Source organism: Furipterus horrens, unplaced genomic scaffold (genome assembly GCF_987537825.1).
Source record: "Furipterus horrens unplaced genomic scaffold, mFurHor1.1.pri manual_scaffold_2, whole genome shotgun sequence".
NCBI lineage: Eukaryota > Metazoa > Chordata > Mammalia > Chiroptera > Furipteridae > Furipterus > Furipterus horrens.
Genome location: NW_028327172.1, coordinates 119,300,063 through 119,320,017, shown reverse-complemented (window position 1 = coordinate 119,320,017; position 19,955 = coordinate 119,300,063). Strand labels below are relative to the sequence as shown.

Sequence of the window (19,955 nt, the reverse complement as noted above, 5' to 3'; positions counted from 1 at the left end):
TATTTTCACAGTCAAACAAAGAAACGCCTAGGAACATGAAAGCTCAGCCTCCCCAATAACAACCAACTTGAAACTTGATCGGAATTCAAAGCCTGAAATGCTACCATCAGCTTAATTACAGCTGATTTAAGCAATTCCTTTCTGAGTGAATAGTCTAGATGAACTGGGATTTTATCATAAACTATTTAAACCAGTATTAGGAAACCCTGAAAGATATTTTTAAAAGTAACTTAAATCAATAAAAATTCTTACTTCTTTTGGACTGAATTTATTTTTATAATATTTCTTTAATTTGAGATTGATTGATCTGTCTGACCAATCCTTAAATGAATATATCACTTTGTATTTACATTTAAAGTCAAATTAATGCCAAAGCAAATTGGATTTCTTGGCTTCTTATCTGTGCACACTTCTAAGCAGCACAGAACTGAAACAATATTTATCCATTCACTTCATGCTCAAAATGCTCACACTATAAATAGAGTCAACACTTCATTAAAGGAATCCTCAAGAGTATATTCATAAAGTGTTGATCTCTGCTATAGTTATGTTTTTCTAATTGGCTCTTGCTTTATTTCCCGAAGACAAATATTGCTAAGTGTTACAAATGCGTCAAAGGTCAAATGACCATGTAATTTATCATCTAAATCGGGCCACTTTTGAGAGTGAAGGGGGGTGCTATGAGTAATTAGGCCAGGACCACAGGTGCAAACTGGGCTGACTCAAGGAAATCAGGCCTGTGGGTACCTTGTGCCTCAGAATCCAAGTAAGGACACACATTTTCATTTTCAGGTCTTCTGAGTGTCTCAGAAATGCCCCTAATGAAAACGGCCTTTGCAGTCCAAGTCCTCAGGTGCATGTTCTACCTGCTGCTACCTTCCCCAGCAGCATGTCCCCTCACTTACCCGACCACCATGTCCTTGGGCCCAGCGGTTACAGTACAGATCCCATCCTCGCAATGCTTCCCCACCAGGCTGTGTGCATGCAGGTGGATGCTTTTTCCATTTGTGACCAACTGAACAATAACCTTGGCAGGTCCCACATAGTTGCAGATCTGTGTAAGAAGCACATTTCAAAAGTTAGTATGTTAGACTATATTGCAATGTAGAAAAATGCTTAGGACAAGTCAGTAAGTATAAAAAATATGATACAAAATTAAGCATACCTATACATATATGACCACAGCTGTGTTTTTAAAAACACATGATGAACAATTGATGGGATGGAAGTAAATCAGAATGCTAATGGTTGTTTTTGTGCACGTGGAGGACCTACTCCAGGTTGGAACATCCTAAAGAGGATGTTGTGAAGTGGTGGAGTATCCTCTTCCTATTAACCAAGAACGCATTTTCACCTGCACCCTCATCATAATTTTTGGTCATAGCAGCCGAATTAAATACCTGTCAGAAGGGAACTGGGATTGAAGGATAGTGGAAATCAAAGGAAGGAGAGAGGTGAGCAGGAGCAGAGCATCCTATGTATGTGCCACGAGACTGGGCAGGAGGGAGTATTGCCAGGGACCTGGTAGTGCAGGTCGACAAAGGAAACCCAAGCTCACAGCCTGGGCCTGCGGTGTTTGTTAGGATACTTCAGCCTAGCACTCTCTGCTGTGACCCCTGATAACTGAGTTACATATGCCCAGGTCAGAGTCCATTTCTTCAGTTCAAATATGTGTACTTCCAAGGTGTAAATTCTTAGATCTGACACCTATTTAGCTCTTATTTTATAAAATCAGGTTTTCCATTTAAGGTAACTTATCTTTTTTATTGTTATATTGTTAAAATGATAATAAAAGCAATAAAAAGGAAATAGCATGGGGATTATTACATTTAAAAAAAATTTTATTTGTTTTTTAGAGAGAGGGGAAGGGAGTGAAAAGAGAGAGAGAGAAACATCAATGTGAGATAGGAACATCAATTGGTTGCCTCTTGCATGCCCTGACCTGGGGCCGAACCTGCAACCTGACTGGGAGCCAGTGACCTTCTGCTTCATGCGATGATGTCCAACCAACTGAACCACACCGGTCAGGGTGATAATTACATTTTAAATGAAAAGGTTTGGCACTCTTTCTCCTCTAGTTGGTCCTCAGACCCCTGGAGCAGACCACAGATTTCTTACTCGAGAAAGCCAAACACGAAAATCATATTAGCAGAAAAGACTAATGGCTTTATTGTTACCTTCCTGAATCCAGAAGTCAGAATCCTGTCATAACTTCAGCCAAACTGTAGGACATGCACTATATCTCCTCAAATGGTGACCAGCCCTCCTAGTTTGCCTAGAACTGACAGGGTTCCTGGTACATAGAACTTTTAGGATTAAGAGTTGGTCACCCTGCCTCCTAAGCTCACATTGTCTCTTTTTGAGGAAGTGCATGGCTTAAACCCAATCTTCCAACTATACCATCACTAGAAATATTTTAATCTGCACAAACATTCTTTAGGTCAGAAGGGAAAGGAAGTATTGGGTTGGGCAAAAGTTTGTTGGGGTCTTTTCCATAAGATGGCTCAGTAGCCTTTAACTTCATTTGAAACAATTTTGTTAGGTTGTATTGTGACAGTCATAACAGCGTGCATTTAGAAAACTTATCAAAATTGGTGAATTTTTGTGTAGCCATTTTAATATTGAATATGGAAGAAAATAAGCAACATTTTCAGCATATGATGCTTTATTATTTCAAGAAAGGTAAAAACACAACTGAAATGCAAAAAAAGATATGTGCAGTGTATGGAGAAGGTGCTGTGACTGATCAAATGTGTCAAAAGTGGTGTGAGAAATTTCATGCTGGAGATTTCTTGCTGGACGATGCTATACATTCAAATAAACCAGTTGAAGATGGAAGTGATCAAATCAAGACATTAATAGGGAACAATCAGTGTTATACCACACAGGAGATAACAGACATACTCAAAATATCCAAATCAATAAAGTTACTAGTGAAAATGAAAAGTGTATCTTTTCTTTTATGGAAAAACTAAATGGAATTTTTGCCAACCCAATTAATACGAATCCCATCTAGCAAACTCGAGGAAGAATCTATACTTGCCAATATAATTTCTTGTAAACAGACAGAATCCCTTTCAACCAGTCTACTTCTATAACATAATCAAATAGATTCAGATTCCACTGATGCAGGGTTTTGTTAGGATTTTTTCAGTATGGATTTTTACCCAATCCAATCTCTCATTATAAGAGTTGAGGAGAAGCTGGTAAGAGCTGAGATTATTCCCCAGAAGGTTTCAGGGAGAGCAGATCACCTCCCCCTACCCCGCCCCCAGCAAAAGACAAACTCCTCTCTAATCAACAGTGTTGCTCCCCTGGAAACCTCAGGGCTTCTCTGCCTGAACCCTGACTCAGAGCTGATGCAAGAGTTTGCTTCCGAAACTAACAGCCCTTCCCAGGCAGCAGGGCCACCAGTGGGAGTGGTTTCCAATCCTTGCAGAGCAAGCTAATCACAAAGAACATTTAGGAGTTAATAAGGTTTTGACCACCTCAAAGCAGAAATAAATAATTTTATAAACACACATAGCACTTTAAAAAAACCTCTGGGCATAAAACTAATTATGAATTTAGTGCTTTCCCTCGATAACAGGCAGAAAGTCTTTGCCCTTCAGGGCAGGAGAGGGCATGAAAGGTTCTGGGTTTGCTCCAAAGTTGGCTGTTGTCCCTATATTCTCCCTGGATCACTGACGCCAGTTTTGTGCCTTTGGTGCAGACATCTGAAATCAGTCTCTTTTGTGATGACATACTCTACAGGGACACCTTCAGGAGTCAATGAACAGTGAAAGCAGAGATGCACAATGTAAGGCATGAGGAGATGCTTCACTTGGGTGAAATAGGGTAGGCTTTCCACTTAAGCAGGACACCAGAAGCAATCTAGTGATAAAAGCCCAGTCAGTTTGGATACCTGGGCCCTTCGGTGTCACCACTATGAAGGAATCAGTCACTGAAGGAAAGAGGTGGGAAGTGTCCTCAAAAAGTACTCACATCTTTTTCTTGCTATTTACTTCATGATCAATGCCTGACAAGAATGAGGAACTGAGTAGTCTCTGAGGTAAAGGTATCTGAAAAATTTGTCAGTGACTAATGTGGTATCTGAGCCATTTGAAAGAGCTCAAGTCGCCACTGCATCATCTGGTTTTTACACAGACCACAGGGTGAGGACAGGGAGGCCCCTGGGTTTTGTGGACTTTCCAAAATACTGACTGAGAGAAGAAAGCTGAAGTGTGAAACAAAAAATAAATATGACATTATTTTCAAATTATATGGCAAATGAGGACAATGAGATTCTAGTGTGTGTGTGTATGTGTGTGTGTACTTTATAAAATGCCACAACAGCTGAGAACTATTTGCAGTTGATTCAGAAATTCATTTGTTCTTTGGAGAATTTGGTTATTTTTATTCAGCCTCTCTCTTACTTCTTTGAGTAGTGGTTCCCTTGAAAATTAAGTTTATAGAAAGCAACTGTGACTTACAGAGAGAGGTTGGATTATTTTTGAAAGTGTCTGAACATATCAGGCTCTTAATTAAACATTAATGGCTGAAACACAAGTTTTCAGTTGTAGCCAAGGAGACAAAGATGACAACTTGAGTAATCAGCTATCAAGTGGACAGTTAAGAGCGAGTACTTGATAGGAAGAAGAGCAGCTGTGTAGTCTTGGACAGTGTTCAATTCCTCAGCTGTAAAATGGAGATAATAATAGTACCTCACAGGTTTGTTGTGAGGATGAAATACACTAATGCATGTGAAGTCTTTAGAACACTATCCAGTAAGTAACAGTAGTACACAAGTGTTAATTACTACCTTATTTATTACTATAAGGTACTCTTCTACCTAGAGATCTTTAACTAACACAATTGCCCTGAGATGATTTTTTTAAAAATCCTGTCTAAAGGCAGGTGGCTAGTATAAATGACTAATTAAAGCCACTTTTATTCCTAGAGTAAGTCTATTCTCTAGAATGCCATATTTTATTAGGCTTTATTAATTTTCTAGTAATAATTATGTTATTTAGTAACAGCTATCATTTTGGGGGGTGCTCAGGATTTTGTGGCTTCCTTGATGAAATTAAGACTTTCTTCCAGGAGCTTTATGACTCACAGGCTAGATCTGCTTTTTTGAGTAAGAAATAGAAATCAAGGTCTCATATAATACCAAACTTAGTCATATCACCTCCTTTTATTTAAAACAACTCTGTTATGCTCTGGCAAAGTACACGCTGATTCTTTAAAAGTGATTAAGAGAAGTAGTCGAGAATTTTCTGGGAATTAGAATTTGAAATGTCCATTTTACTTGCTGAGTAAATGTGAACAAATCACTTTGGCAGAATGTAAAGTCAACATGAATGTAAGACATGACCCATGAAGTAGTTCTTTCCTGCTTAGTTTTTCTTGTGAAGTGATGATAATGATGATAATTAAAGAGGAGGAGGGAAAAAAATCCACAGTTTTCAGACAGGAACTTTATTTGTGTACCTTACTTTGCCCTATATTGCTAAAGAGCAGAGCAATGTGGTTAATTTCAAGAGCTCAGAAGCCAGGCTGTGGGGCTCGAATCCCTCTGTTGCCACTTACTGGGTGAGTCAACAGGGAAAGATGGTTAACATCTCTGAATATCAGTTTCTCCATCGTCAGAATGAAAGTAATCACACACTTTATTTCACAGAATTGTTTTTAAGGATTCAGTGAGTTGATACATTACTTAGAACCTAATGGGATTAGCAATTCAAATATCAACTCTCCTACCCTGGTTATTACCTCACTGATAACCAAAATGTATCCATTTTGTCAATGAGGATTTATTAAGTCCCTCTATGTTTCACGCCCTGCAGTAAGTCAGGGAATGAAGGGATACACAGTGAGTACTAAAGTGATTCAAATACTGTTCTGTTCTTATGAGAATTAAAGAGTGGGACTGATACTAATCAAAGAATCTCACCAATAAATGCAAACGCGTACCAGTGAAGCACTGACAAAGGACATAGGCTGTAGGGATCTGACTGGGTCAGGAAGGATGAGAAAGCATCCTAAGGGAGTAATGAGGGCTGAGCTCTGGAAGAAGAACAGGAGTAGAACAAGGGAAAGGGTGAGTAGGAGACGAATGGGCTGGAAACAGTATTCTGGACAGGCCTAACAGCATGGTGAGTCCTACTTGTTATCTCCTTAGTCACACTCACCACCATGTCTCAGGGTTTCTTTTAAGTGGTTCCTACCACCTGGGGGTGTCCCTGCCTTCTCTTCTTTACCTAGAACCACCTATTCCTCAAGGGTAAGATCTAATTCTGATTCTTCCATGACACTCTCCTCACCACTTTAGACCACAAAACTACACTGCTATCCCTTGTTCGGGGAATGCCACGGGAGTCGGGAAGGAAAACTACAGGCAACTTACTGCAATGAAAAATGGTAAAACCAATTGGCAACTGTAGGTTATTTATTGTCTTATCTCTCTTGTTTGTTAAATTCCCAGCATACAGACATTTATATGTACTAACTTACTATTTTTATGGAAGGGACGGGAAGGAAACATGTTAACTCAGCCAATCTTCACATCAGCCCCGCGGGGTTGGTTGTGATACCCCACAGCCAAGGGAACTGAGGCACATTAAGATGAAATAAACTGCCATCATTTCTATAACTGGATTGAACTTGGGTCTGTCCACTTACAAAGCCCATTCACAGTTTGCATTACACAGGGTGCCACGTGGCTTGATCACTGCTTCTTTTGTATGTCAGTCTGCCCAGTGTTCTGTAGCTCTCCTTTGCCTACCACAGTGCTGGCACATGACAGTTATTCCTGAAAAACCTGTTTGCTTGGTTTTTGTCAGTGTGTGTTGTGAGAAGGAGGTCTCAGACGGAGAGAGAGTTGTGACGAGGCAGAAGTGCACTCTTGCAAGGAAGCCTCCTTCATAAAAACATCATGCCACAGACATTACTAAACTATGCATTGATTCTTCTTTGTTAGATTGAAAGTCGGAATATAAAATGAAGAAGAAGAGGGAGAGGATGGGGAAAAGGAGAGTGAGGGGGGAGAGAGAGGAAAAAGGAGAAGAAAGGAAAATAGAACATTGTTCTCATAATATATCTTCTCTCAGTGAGGAAAATGTCAGATTTTATTGGTCCTTATTATTTGTTGAGCACCCAGTAAGTACAGAATAACCTTTATTAATTAAACAAGATAGTACGGAACCATGTCTAACACAGTTTCTGGCACAGAGTAGGAAGATGCTCGGTAAAGTTAGGTTTTTTGGTAAGATTAGGTGTTTTCTTTTTCTTTTTCTTTTTCTTTTTCTTTTTTTTTTTTAAGGCAGGGGACTTCAGGTTGATCCAATCTGGGGTCAAAGACCAGCTCTTTCTTCTTCCAGCCCAGTGGCCTTACACAAGTGAGATAACTGCTCCGAGCCTCATGTCCCACATCGTCACGCGACCTGAGAGGTCTGTTGTGTGCATTGCACAGTGCCTGGCACACGGCAGGTACCATGGCAGCACCAGCCGCGCTCCTTCTCTTTTATTTACAAATAGCCTGGGCCATCCCTGGGCCTCCCAATGACCCAGTAAGGTAGACCACGTTCGCACTATCACCCCATTTTAAAGATAATAAAACAGACATTCAGACAAATTAACAAGTGACATAACACAAAGTCAGACAGACAGGACACGGAGGACGACCTTGGGAGTCACCCGGAGTCTTCTGAATGTAAGTGTGGCGATCTTAGTACGGTGGGACGGCATGAAAATGTCCTCTGTGGCCCACTTGCTGTGGACAATAGGGTTTTTTTTACAGAAAGTGCTCCTGGATCTGTGTTAATATGCTCACATTCTTTCACCTTCTTCAATGTCCTACCTGTCTGACCAACAGCACATATGGTGCAGATGTTAGGCTGGGATTAGAAGGGCATTGCCCCATTTAATACAAGTAAACAGGCCAAGAGGGTCTCATCAACTACACAGAGAAGACAAATAAAATCTCTGTATACATATAACTCTACTATAAAAGTGAGTTTTCTATCATACTTTAACCTGAAAAAGTTTTTTCTTTTTGTTGCTGCTCTGTTTTAATTTTGAGTTTCATTACATCAAATATGGCTTCTTATAAATCACCCTTCTTTCAGCAAATCAAGTACTGTAGTGCACTATTGCTACCTCCAAGAATTTCTGGAAACTTGTACCTCAACAGGTGTCATTACCTCATTAACAAATTATAACTAAATTCTTACCCTTTGCATAGCCCAATTATCCATGGTTGCAAAAGAATATGGGAGGTGCAGACAACAATTTGTAATTTATAGATGACTGTGTTACAAATGTTCATTTATAAAGCCACTTGTATTGGGAACTTGAGTTTACTCTTAACAGAAAATGAAGTTTAACGTAGTGGTATTCTGGTACGATTTCTTCCCTATATCTTTTACCCTCCTTACTACACTATGTACATTCTCAAATTCTTTTTCTGAACAAAGCATAAACTATGTAATATGTAGTCAGACCTCCAAAAGACATCCAGAATCTGACCACTTCTCAACCCTCCACTGCCACTCACTGGTTTCAAGCCTCCAGAATCTGTCTCCTGAGTTTTTGCTCCTGAGTTTCTCATGCTACTATGTAAGTTTACCTAACTTGGGTAAGGCCCACTTCCCCACAGCCCTGAGTGATTCTGTTCAAGTCAGGTCATGCCAGTTTTGTCACTCAGCTCAAAGTACTCCAAAAGCGAAAGCTGTTGAAGTTGAATAATTAGTTCCACAAGGGGACTCATATTATTCTGTGTATATATGATTAACATTTTCCATATAAGAAGTTAAAAAATAAAAAACAACCCAAAGCCTCCAATGCCTTTCCATCTTAAAAGCCAAAGTCTTTACTACAGCATATGAGACCCTGGGCGATCTAACCCTCCTCTTTTTCTTTGATTTTGTTTCTTATTAATCCTAGGCAGCCACATCAACCACCTTGCTGTTCTTGACCTCACCAGCTTAGCTTCCACCTGGGAGCTCCTGTGTTTGCTATGTCTTCTGCTAGACCCCTCTCTCTGTATGTTCTCTTACCTTCCGTCAGGCTTGGCAGGAATGCCCTTCTTTCAGGGAGGTTTCCACAGATCACCCACCCCTTTGCAAATAGTAACCATGCCCACACTCCAATCTCTGCACTCTCTCCTCCTCTTCCCTGCTTTCTTACTCTCCCTGTGTTCACGACTATTTAAAATGCTACACATTTTACTAGTTTTCATTGTTTCCTATCTTCCACATGAGAATAGAAGCTCTATAAATATGGGGATACTGATTTCTTTCCTGTTATAACCCCAGTGCTTACAATATTTGTCATATTGTGGGCATTCATTAATTAATTCTTTAGTGAATGCATGATTAAATAAGTCGTGATTAAAATGTTACCTATGGAAGGCAATATATGACAATATAAAGAGTTGTATTAGGTAGGGGAGAAAAAATAAGGTAACTGTATTCTTTCTTTTATTATTTTGTCTTTTCAAAAAAAATGGCTAGATCCTAGTGTAACCTCTCAGAAGGCTAGTTACAATAGGATGTGATTATTACAGACCAGAGCAGGACATCAGCCTATGGGGGCAGAGGGTGCCTGTGAGAGGGATCTAACCGCTGAGGGGTGGGTAGGAATTCCAGGGGCTGTGAGACAGTGAAGGGAAGGTGACTCTTGAATCATCACCCTTGGAAAAACAAGGTAGCACCCCTCCTTTCAAAGTCCAAGACACCCCTTGTTTTTCCCTCTTCCCACCCTAATTGCTGTTGCCCATAAGGCATTCTCCCACTATTAAGTCTTAGTACCTCAAACATTTTCTTTATTTCTTGCCTTATTATCGCCCTCGGAGACCCAGGATTCACATTTCTGATTCACCCCAATTTCACATCCTCTTACTCCTCAAATGTGAGGCACTTTCTATGACGTTCACCCTGGTGACTGACAGAAGAAACCACCCACAGGACCTTATCACGGTGACGCAGTGCGGGGCCACACCTCCGAGATCTCAAACCGCTGAGCTCCCTTTCAATGAAGAGCGCAGGCTCAGAGTCCGACAGACCTGCTCTGAATCCTGGCTCCTGCAATTGTTGCTAGTTGTTGCTAGCTGTGCACCCCTGGGCTAGTTAGCTTTTTTGACTTGTTTTCCCACCTGTATAATATGAATGCAAACACATAATCTTCGACTTTTCATGGAGATAATTTAAAGTGTCTCAAGTTAAATGACTGTGATTTTTATCTCTTCATGCCTAAAGCAGATATCTGCAGTTGAGATTTCCTCTGACTTCAATGAGAAGATGGAAACCATGGCATGTGTGTCTCTTCAATCTCTCTTCTCCTTACCATTACTCAGGCTCGAAATATTCCTACTATTTCACATATCCTCTCCTAATGCAGAGAAATGGAGATTTGTCTCCTTTTCCAGGCCTAACCTCTCTGGTTTTGCCCTTAATGTCATCCTTATTCCATACCTCCTTGAATTACCCTCCTCTGCTCCTCTCCAGGGGACCCTTCCCTTTAGGCCACAAAACATGTACACTCTTCTCTCTTACTCCACGGAACCCTTTCCTGATAATGGTGATGACAACTGTAATAGTTAGCATTTACTGAAACCTATGGGCCAGGCATGACACCAAGATCTACAGAACCAGTCTTTCATTCTACTGTCTCTATAATTCAATGAAAAAGGTTCTTAAAGGGTACTTACACCTGCTTGAGTCCCTTTCTCTTTTTCCTGACCACATATGCAAGAAAAGCTCTAATCCCCAAGGCTGAAACTCCTACTTAATCTGTAGCCCTTTGCAAATGAAAAATGCTTAAAGGTCGTGATTGACTCCATGTTTCCAAACCCACTAGCCATTTCTAGTTCTTCATCTTACTTAACTTCTCTGAAACCACGGATGCGTTACCATTCCCTCTGTGAAACTCTCTCCTCACACTTCATTGGACGCTTCCGTGAAGGCACTCTTTCCCTTCCCCAAAGAGAAGTCTTGCCAGATATCTGTCCTTGGTTCATTTCTAATCTTCACCATGATCGCTCTCTTGACACTTTTATCTAGTCTCTCAGATTTAATTACTACTCCATTCAGATGCTTGTAACTGAAATCTCATGTGCTTAATCTCCTGTCTATAACATCTTTCCAATTCACCTTGCCCAAGACTGAACAAACTGTCTTCCTTCTGAAACTTACTCTACCCAATTAAATGGAGCACCACCTTCTAAGCTATTGCACCAAAATCCTCCTTTCATCTTGGAGTCCTCTGTTGTCTTCTCTGTGTGATCAGTTGCCAAATTCTGGCCAAGTGGCACCCCTGCACCCTGACCTGTGTCGCTTTCCTCTATTCTCATTGCCTTAGTTTATCTATCTCAGCCCTAACTCTGAGTTTAACTCAGGAAGAATCACTGCAATTCTTTACACTGGTGTTTCTGTGCCTTTGCCTTTTGCTAATATCCCTTAGCATATTACTACCAGATTTATATTTCTGAAGCATAATGCTGATTAGAGCATATTATTTATATATTAAAACTTAGATGATCTATCCATTTCCTACAAAATCCAGTCTAAATTTGCAAGCCTTGTACGATTTGGCCCCATTGCACCTGTCTAGCCTCACTCCCACTTTCCCTTTCTTACACTGCTCATCCCGCAGGGTCAGTCACCATTTCCATTCATCTTCACAGACTTCTATTTTTGAGCCATTGCTGCTGATTTTTCTGCTTGTGCTGCGTTCTCTACTTAGGTCTGTCCTTTCAAATTTCTACCTTTCTCTTGAGATTCAGCCCAAAATGCAATTTCTGCCTCAAAGTCTTTTATGAGTACCCCAACTAGCAGGCTTGTGTAAGTTTATCTTTACTTAAGAGACATTTGATCATTCATTCTTTCCCACAAAAACTGTTTGGTCCAGAAAATACTACATGGCAGCTATAGGTGCTGGTTATCTAGTGGTGAATAAAACAAACAATATTACCACATTTCAGATATTTAAGGACATTTTTAGTTCTTCTATTAAACGAATTGATCCTTGAGGACAAAGGCGCTATTCTTGTTTATATTTCTCCAGCTCCCAGCACAGAACCAGTGCCTATATTTAGCCAATACTTATTTAAAGAACTAATGCCTGAATAAATCCAGGCTACTCTGAGGAAGAAGGGAACAGCAAAGTGCTGAAAAGCTCTGGGCCACTTTCGAAAGGATGCTAACTGCAGGGCCCAGCACATTATCCTGTCTTAAGCTCTATTGAAGGGTTACTGTCATGTGACAGGGTGTGCCTCACTAATATAGCTATAAGGTACTACCTGGGGAGTTTCTGAAAAGTCCTGGCAAAGGTGAGTACATGAAGCCAACTGACCTGTGAATTTTACTAACTCCTTGGCCTAAAATTGCAGTTGGGAACACCTAACCCTGGCACTATTTTTACTTATAAAAGGTTATTATTATTTTTTGAAGCACCTGTACTCCCTCAGGCTTTTCTAATGAAAAAACTAACTTTCATTTATAGACAGGCTGGTGGCAGAGATGCTAAAACATCTTTAACTTTTATAAATTCAATTCTCAGGTAGAACTTAACCCTGACATACAATTTGCCATTGTGCTCAGGTTTGGCCAAGGTGATAAGATATATGGGAAACAACCATCAAAGGTTGGTTCCAGAGGTACAAGACAGTAGCAGAGTAGGTGGATGTTACATTCATCTTTTCCCTGGACTAAACTAGAATTACAATGAAATTATTAGAGCAATCAACCTGAGTAACTAACTGAAGACTAGCTGAAGAGGAAACTTATAACCAAGAATTGATAGAAGCCACATCAAGAGTGACAGAAAGGATGGAAATGCTAAAAGGACTGGCCCTGTTCCCATGAGCAGTGGCTGAGATTCTGGAGGGATATCTTGCTGCAAGGGTTTCCCCTAAAGGGAGTGGGGTCTTAACCCCAAACCAGGCTCCCTAGCTCAGAGCACCAGAGCTGGAAGAAGTGCCAACATAACATCTGGCTGTGAAACTCAGCAGGGATTCTATCCTTTAGGGAGAAACAAGAGTCTGCTAGAGACACAGACAGTCTTAAAGGACCAACACACAAAATCTTGTTTGTAGCCACTCACCCTGGACTCTGGTGGAGGGAGGACAAAGCAGACTAGAGTTGTATTAGGAATGATTGAATTTTGTGGCTATGGAGAGAGAGAGATGAAGGGACAGCCCCATGCTGGGTCACTCTCCCAGACTGCAGATGCCATTTTTCTTGGGTGCAGCACTCCCCTCCATATGGCATCAGTCTGAGGAAAAGCAATAGCCCCAACCTCTGCATTCCCTGTAGCCCTACCCTGCAGAGATTGCACCCTGCTGTGGAGAGAGCTGCCTGGCCCATAGTGTAGAGGTCTGGGCAGACTCAGGGGGTGACAGTAACTGAGTTGTGTGGCTTTGGTGTGGGGACCATTACCCCCACTTTCCTATGAATCTGACTGGCACTTCCCCCTTATGGGAGATCCGCTAGCCCCCACTCTGGGCTCCCGGCAGCCCCACCCTCCTGACTTCTGGTGGCTCTGCCCTGGTGAAGTCTGGGCAGAATCTAGGACAGACTGAGTTGTGTGGCTCAGGGTGGGGGCACTGTCCCCATCTCTCCCCAAATCTGACTGACACTTCCTCCTCATGGGAGATCCACTAGTCACATCCTTTTGATTCCTGGAGTCCTGGCACCTGCGGAGATTGGATTCCTGGCAGAAACTGGGCTAGACTAAGCTGTACGACTTTAGGATGGCGGCCATGTTTCCCTTATACACCTGGATAGTGCAGAGCCCTCCCTTTATACAGCCAAACCTCGGTCAGTTTGGGCTTAATAAATTCTGCTGGCCTCACCCTGATGGTTCCCTGAAACCCTGCCCCACCACCAAGGTGTGTGAGCATCCAGCAGGTGGCAGCTAGACTTGGTATATGCAGGGATATTTGCTGAGAGGTCTCAGATCCAGCACTGACACCAAGTTTGAACCTGTACTGTCTGGTGAACACCACTTGCCCCTACCTGATGACTAACTAAGAACTTACCCCATACAACCTGAGTACCACCAAAGGCATTATGAGTGCCTGAGCCTAACAGGCTGCCAACAGGCAGGGCCAGGCAGAGGCAGATCTCAGAATGCCTTGGAATTTTTGCTGACCCGCCTCTGAAACCAGTGTTGGTAAAAGCTGTTGCTGGTGTGCAACTTGGTTCTTGCTATGCTCACCCAGGCCTAGTAGAGGCAGCCACAAACTCTGGATCAATTTGTAGCTCCAAGCAGGCGGCCCAGGACCAGTCACAGGCAGCATCTAACATTGGGCTGCCCACAGACCTTCCCAAAAGGCCACAGAACCAAAACACCTAGGGGCCAGCTTCAGACAACTCAGAGCAGGAGTCAATTAGCTTCACAAAAGACATATCAAAAGGGAGCTCTTGGGAAGCACAAGGCCCTGCTGAGGCAAATTCACTTCTGTGGTCAGCAACTGAACAGCAGCTCATACCCTGAGGTATGGGTCGATCTTGACAGTCAGCCAATGTAAAGGTCAACCTCACACACAAACAGGCCAGTGGAAATCAAGACTCAATTACAAAAGGGGCTGGCACATAACCCATATAAGGGATTTTCCTGGAGCACTCAGACCAGGTGCTAAAGGAGACTATGCCACTGGGTCCCACAGGACACCTACTACTTAAGGCTACCCTACCAATACTGAACGTCATAAAGACCTACCTAATATAGCAGTTTTCAACTGGTGTGCCATAAGAGGCACACTGGTGTGCTGCAAGAATTTTCAAAGCATTCAATATCTAACTATTTAGTCAGGGGCACTAACCTCTTTTCCTTTAGATTGTCAAACAGAAAATAACAACAGCCAACAGAACATTAGATGTCTGGTGTGTATAAATCAGAATTATACCTATTTTTTGCCAGATTGGCAAAATGAAAGAATAAGAGAAATTTCCTGAATAAAGGCTAAATGAAATGGAGGTAAGCAATTTACTAGAAATCGAGTTAAAAAATGGTTATAAGGATGCTCAAGGAACTGAGTGAGAACTTCAACAAAGAGAAACCAATCATAAAAAAGGAAATAGAAATCACAATAAAGTACCTGTCAGAAATGAATAATACAATATCTGAAATGAAGAATATACTATAAGAAAGAAATAGTAGGCTGATTGGAGAGGATCAAATCAGCAGTTTGAAAGACAAAGTAGCAGAAAACACTCAATCACAGAAGCAAAATGAAAAGCAAAATTTTTTAATGAAGATAATTTAAGGGACTTTTGGGATTACATCAAGATTAACAACATCATATCATAGAATTAAGTACCAGAAGAAGAGAGAGAGCAAGGGATTGAGAACCTATTTGAATATATAATGACCGAAAACTTCCCTAATCTGGTGAAGACAAAAGTCACACAACTCAAGGAGGTGTACAGAGTCCCAAATTAACCCAAAGAGGCCCACACCAAGACACATCGTAATTAAAATGGCAAAGGTTAAAGACAAAGAGAAAATGTTAAAGCAGCAAGAAAAAGACAGTTAAGTACAAGAGAGCTCCCATAAAGCTGTCAGTTGATATCTTAACAGAAACATTTCAGGGCCAGAAGGGATTGGCACAAAATACATAAAATGATGAATAAAAAGGACCTGCAACCAAGATTACATTACTCAGAATGACTATCATTTAAAACTGAAGGAGAAATGAAGAGCTTCCCAGAGAAGAAAAAGCTAAAGGAGTTTGTTAGCACCAAATCAATATTACAAGAAATGAGAAAGAGCATCTTGAAGCAAAAGAAGAGGAGAGAAGGAGGAGGAAGAGGATAAGGAGAGGGAGAAATAGAAGAAGAAGGAGGAGATAAAGAAGGAGGAATAGGAATAGAAGAAGGAGGAGGAGAAGAAGGAGGAGGAGAAGGAGGGAAAAAGAAGAACAAGAACAAGAAGGAGAAAAAGAGGAGGAAGAAGAATAAAGAGGAACATAGTTAAAAGAATAAAATAGCAGTAAATACATATCTACCACTAATCACTTTAAATGTAAATGGCTTAAATGCCCCAATCAAAAGACATAGGGTAGCTGAATGGATAAGAAAACAAAGTCCATATAAATGCTGACTAGAAGAGACCCACTTCAGAATGAAAGATACACATAGGTTAAAGGTTGAAAGGATGGAAAGAGATGTTTCATGCAAATGCAAAGGGACATAAAGCTGGTGTAGCAATACTTACATAAGACAAACAGACTTTAAAACGAAGGTTATAAGAGACAAAGAAGGACATTACATAATGATAAAAGGAGCAATCCAAGAAGATATAACCCTTGTGAACATTTGTGTACCCAACACAGGAGCACGTAAATATATAAAGCAAATCTTTTTTTAAAAAATAATTAATTTATTTATTTTTAGAGAGAGGGGAAAGGAGAAAGAGAGGGAAAGAAACATCACTGTGTGGTTGCCTCCCACTCACGCCCCCAACTGGGGACCTGACGTGCAACCTGGTCATGTGCCCTGACTGGGAATCGAACCAGCGACAATTTGTTCGCAGGCCGACGCTCAATCCACTGAGCCACAGCAGCCAGGATAAAAAAAAGCAAATCTTGATGGACATAAAGGGAGAGATCAATAGTAGTACAGTCATAGTAGGGGATTTTCACACCCCACTGACATCAATGGATAGATTTTCCAGACCAAAATAAGGAAACAGTGGCCTTAAATGACACATTACACTACATGGATTTAATTGATATTTTCAGAACATTTTACCCCAATGCAACAAAATATACATTCTTTTCAAGTGCACATTGAGCATTTTCTAGGATAAACCACATTAGGCCACAAAACAAATTTGAATAAATTTAAGAAGACAAATCATATCAAGCATCTTCTCTGACCACAATGGTATGACACTAGAAATCAATTATGAGAACATAATTGAAAAACAGAGAAAGATATGGAGGCTAAATAACATGCTCCTAAATAATGAATGGATTAACAATGAGATCAAGGGAGAAATAAAAAGATACCTTGAAACAAAAGAAAATAGTACAACCCCAAATCTATGGGACACAGGGAACGCAGTACTAAGAGAGAAATTCATATCATTATAGGCCTACCTCAAGAAAGAAGAAATATCTTAAATAAGCAATCTAACTTTACATTAAAGAAACCAGTAAAAGAACAACAAACAGAGCCCAAAGTGAGAGGAAAAGAAATAATAAAGACCAGAGAAAAAATAAAGAAAACAGGATCCAAAAATACAATACAAAAGACCAATGAAGCCAAGAGTTGGTTGTTTACAAAGATAAGTAAGACTGACAAACCTTTAACCAGACCCATCAAGAGAAAAAGAGGATTTAAATAAATAGAATCAGAAATGAAATACAAAGGATTGTAAGAAAATATTATGAACAACTAACTATATGCCAACAAATTTGACAATCTGGACAAAACGGATAAATTCCTAGAAAACTACAATTTTCTAAAATGGAATCAGAAAACCTGAATAGACCAATTACAACTAATAAAATTGAAATAGTAAAAAAAACCCAACCAACCAACCAAATAAACAAACAAAACTACCAACAAACAGATGTCCTGGACTGTATGGCTTCACGGATAAATTTTACCAAACATTTAAAGAAGGAATAACACCTATCCTTGTTAAATTATTCCAAAAAATTCAAGAGCAATGAGGACTCTCAAGCTCATTTTATGAGGCCAGCATTATTCTAACTTCAAAACCAATAAAGACACCACACAGAAAGAAAATTACAGGCCAATATCCCTGATGAACATAGATGCTAAATCATTAACAAAATATTAACAAACTGAATCCAGTAATACATTAAAAAGATAATACACCAAGAGCAAGAGGGATTTATTCCAGGGATGCAAGTTTGGTACAATATCTGCAAATCAACAAATGTGATACACCATACAAACAAAATGAAAGAATCAAATCACATGATCCTATCGACAGATGCAGAAAAATCATTCAATAAAATCCAGCACCATTTATGATAAAAACTCTCAGCAAAGTGGTAATAAAAGGAACATACCTCAATGTAATAAAGGCCACAGATAACAAAGTCACAGTCAACGTCATACTCAAAGGATAATAACTAGAAGTGTTTCCATTAAGACTAGGAACAAGACAGGGATGTCTGCTTTCAGCACTCATTCAACATAGTACAAAAAGTCCTAGCCACAGCAATCAAACAGGAAGAAAAAAATAAAAGGCATACAAATTAGAAATAAATAAATAAAACTGTCACTACTTTGGGTGGCATGATACTGTATGCGGTCTGTCCAGAAGGTATCCAGCCATGTAACATGAAAAACAGAGACATTTGTTGAAGATACAACCTACAGGAAACATTATATGTAGGACAATGATGCCTCAGTCCCCTTCAGAGTGGGCACCTTGGGGCCTCACACAGTTTTCCCAATTTTCATCAGCTGCCCCGTTGTATTTTCCTGAATATCATCAACAATCCGAAATCCCTTCCCTTTCAAAGGTGACTTTAGTTTTGGGAAAAGCCAGAAGCTGCAGGGCACCAAATCTGGGCTTTAGGTGGGCTTAGTACCTGGGTGATTTGATGTTTCACAAAAAAACAAAACAAAACAAAAATACCCTGCATGAGACATGATGCATGAGTGGGCATGTTGTGATGAAGTTGCCATTCACCAGTTGCCCATGGCTGCAGCCTTCTGAATTATCCAAATAGTTTCTGAGAAGGAATGTTCAAGCTTAAGGCAAAACTTGATGAAGATTTACTGCTATACTAGCTCAGTCATTTTGAATGTGACGGCCACACAGTACACATGCTCAGTCAACAGCGCCTCTGCTCCCACTGACTAGTACAGTAGAATGCACCCATGTGCATTCCAGTTCACTCTCCTTGGCTGCCAGGTTACATTGATGTCCTGCAAACTGTTCTTGTTATATTAACAATGGCTGGACTTTTTCCGGACAGGCCATGTTTATCAAGAATTCTTTAAAGAATGCACCAAAAAACTAAGAACTGAGAAATAAATTCAATAAAGTAGCAGGATACAAAATAAATATCTAGAAAGCAGTTGCATTTTATATACCAATAATGAACCACCAGAAAGGGAAATTAAGAAAAGAATCCCATTTACAATTGCATGAAAAAAAATTCCTGGGAATAAATTTAACCAAGGATGTAAAAGACTTGTACTTGAAAAACTGTAAGACATTGAGGACATTGAAGAAGACAGAAATAAGTGGAAGCATATACTGCGTTCATGAATAGGAAGAATTAACAGCATTAAAATGTTCATACCACCCACAGCAATCTATAGATTCAATGCAATTCCTATCAAGATACCAATGGTGTATTTCACAAAACTAGAACAAATGTTCCAAAAATGTATATGGAACCACACAGACCCTGAAATGCCACAGAACAGCAATATTGAGAAAGAAGAACAAACACATGGAGGAATCATGCTATCTTACATTAAACTATACTACAAGGTCATAATAATCCAAAGAACATGGTCTGGCATAAAAACAGACATATAGATTAATGGTACAGAATAGAGAGTCCACAAATAAACCCAGGCCTTTATGGTCAATTAATATTTGACAATGGTGGCATGAACATATGAGGGGGAACCCCCCCAAAACTGGAATTCATTTATAAAAAATTGTGTATTTATCCTTACATGTTTAAACTTCAGTCACCTTCAAAATACTCTCCATTTGATGGAATACAGCTATTGAGAAATTTTTTCCACTGCTTAAAACAGTTTTTGAATTCATTGATTTTGATGCCTTTTAGTACTTTTGTTCAGAGAAGGAAAACTCTGATTCCAAAAAACCTCCGCTGCCTTGCGGCATACCTCTTCAGGGGAAAGGCTAAGGGAGTAAACCCCGACAGAAAATCCAGAGCCGGAGTCCCTAAGGCGGTTTGACGTTGTAGTCAACACCGGCAACTCCTGCGGCGCACCTGAAGC

The 19,955-nt window shown here is 40.2% G+C and overlaps 1 protein-coding gene across 3 annotated transcripts in view; it reads right to left on the bottom strand.

The window, feature by feature from the left end:
• NFKB1 (nuclear factor kappa B subunit 1) overlaps positions 1-19,955 on the bottom strand; it is a 127,504-nt gene that overhangs the window by 48,044 nt on the left and 59,505 nt on the right. For all 3 annotated transcript variants that reach the window (XM_090266345.1, XM_090266347.1, XM_090266348.1), the window contains one exon: positions 906-1,054. In XM_090266345.1, coding sequence (XP_090122471.1) covers positions 906-1,054 — 149 coding nt within the window. The remainder of the gene's footprint in view (positions 1-905; positions 1,055-19,955) is intronic.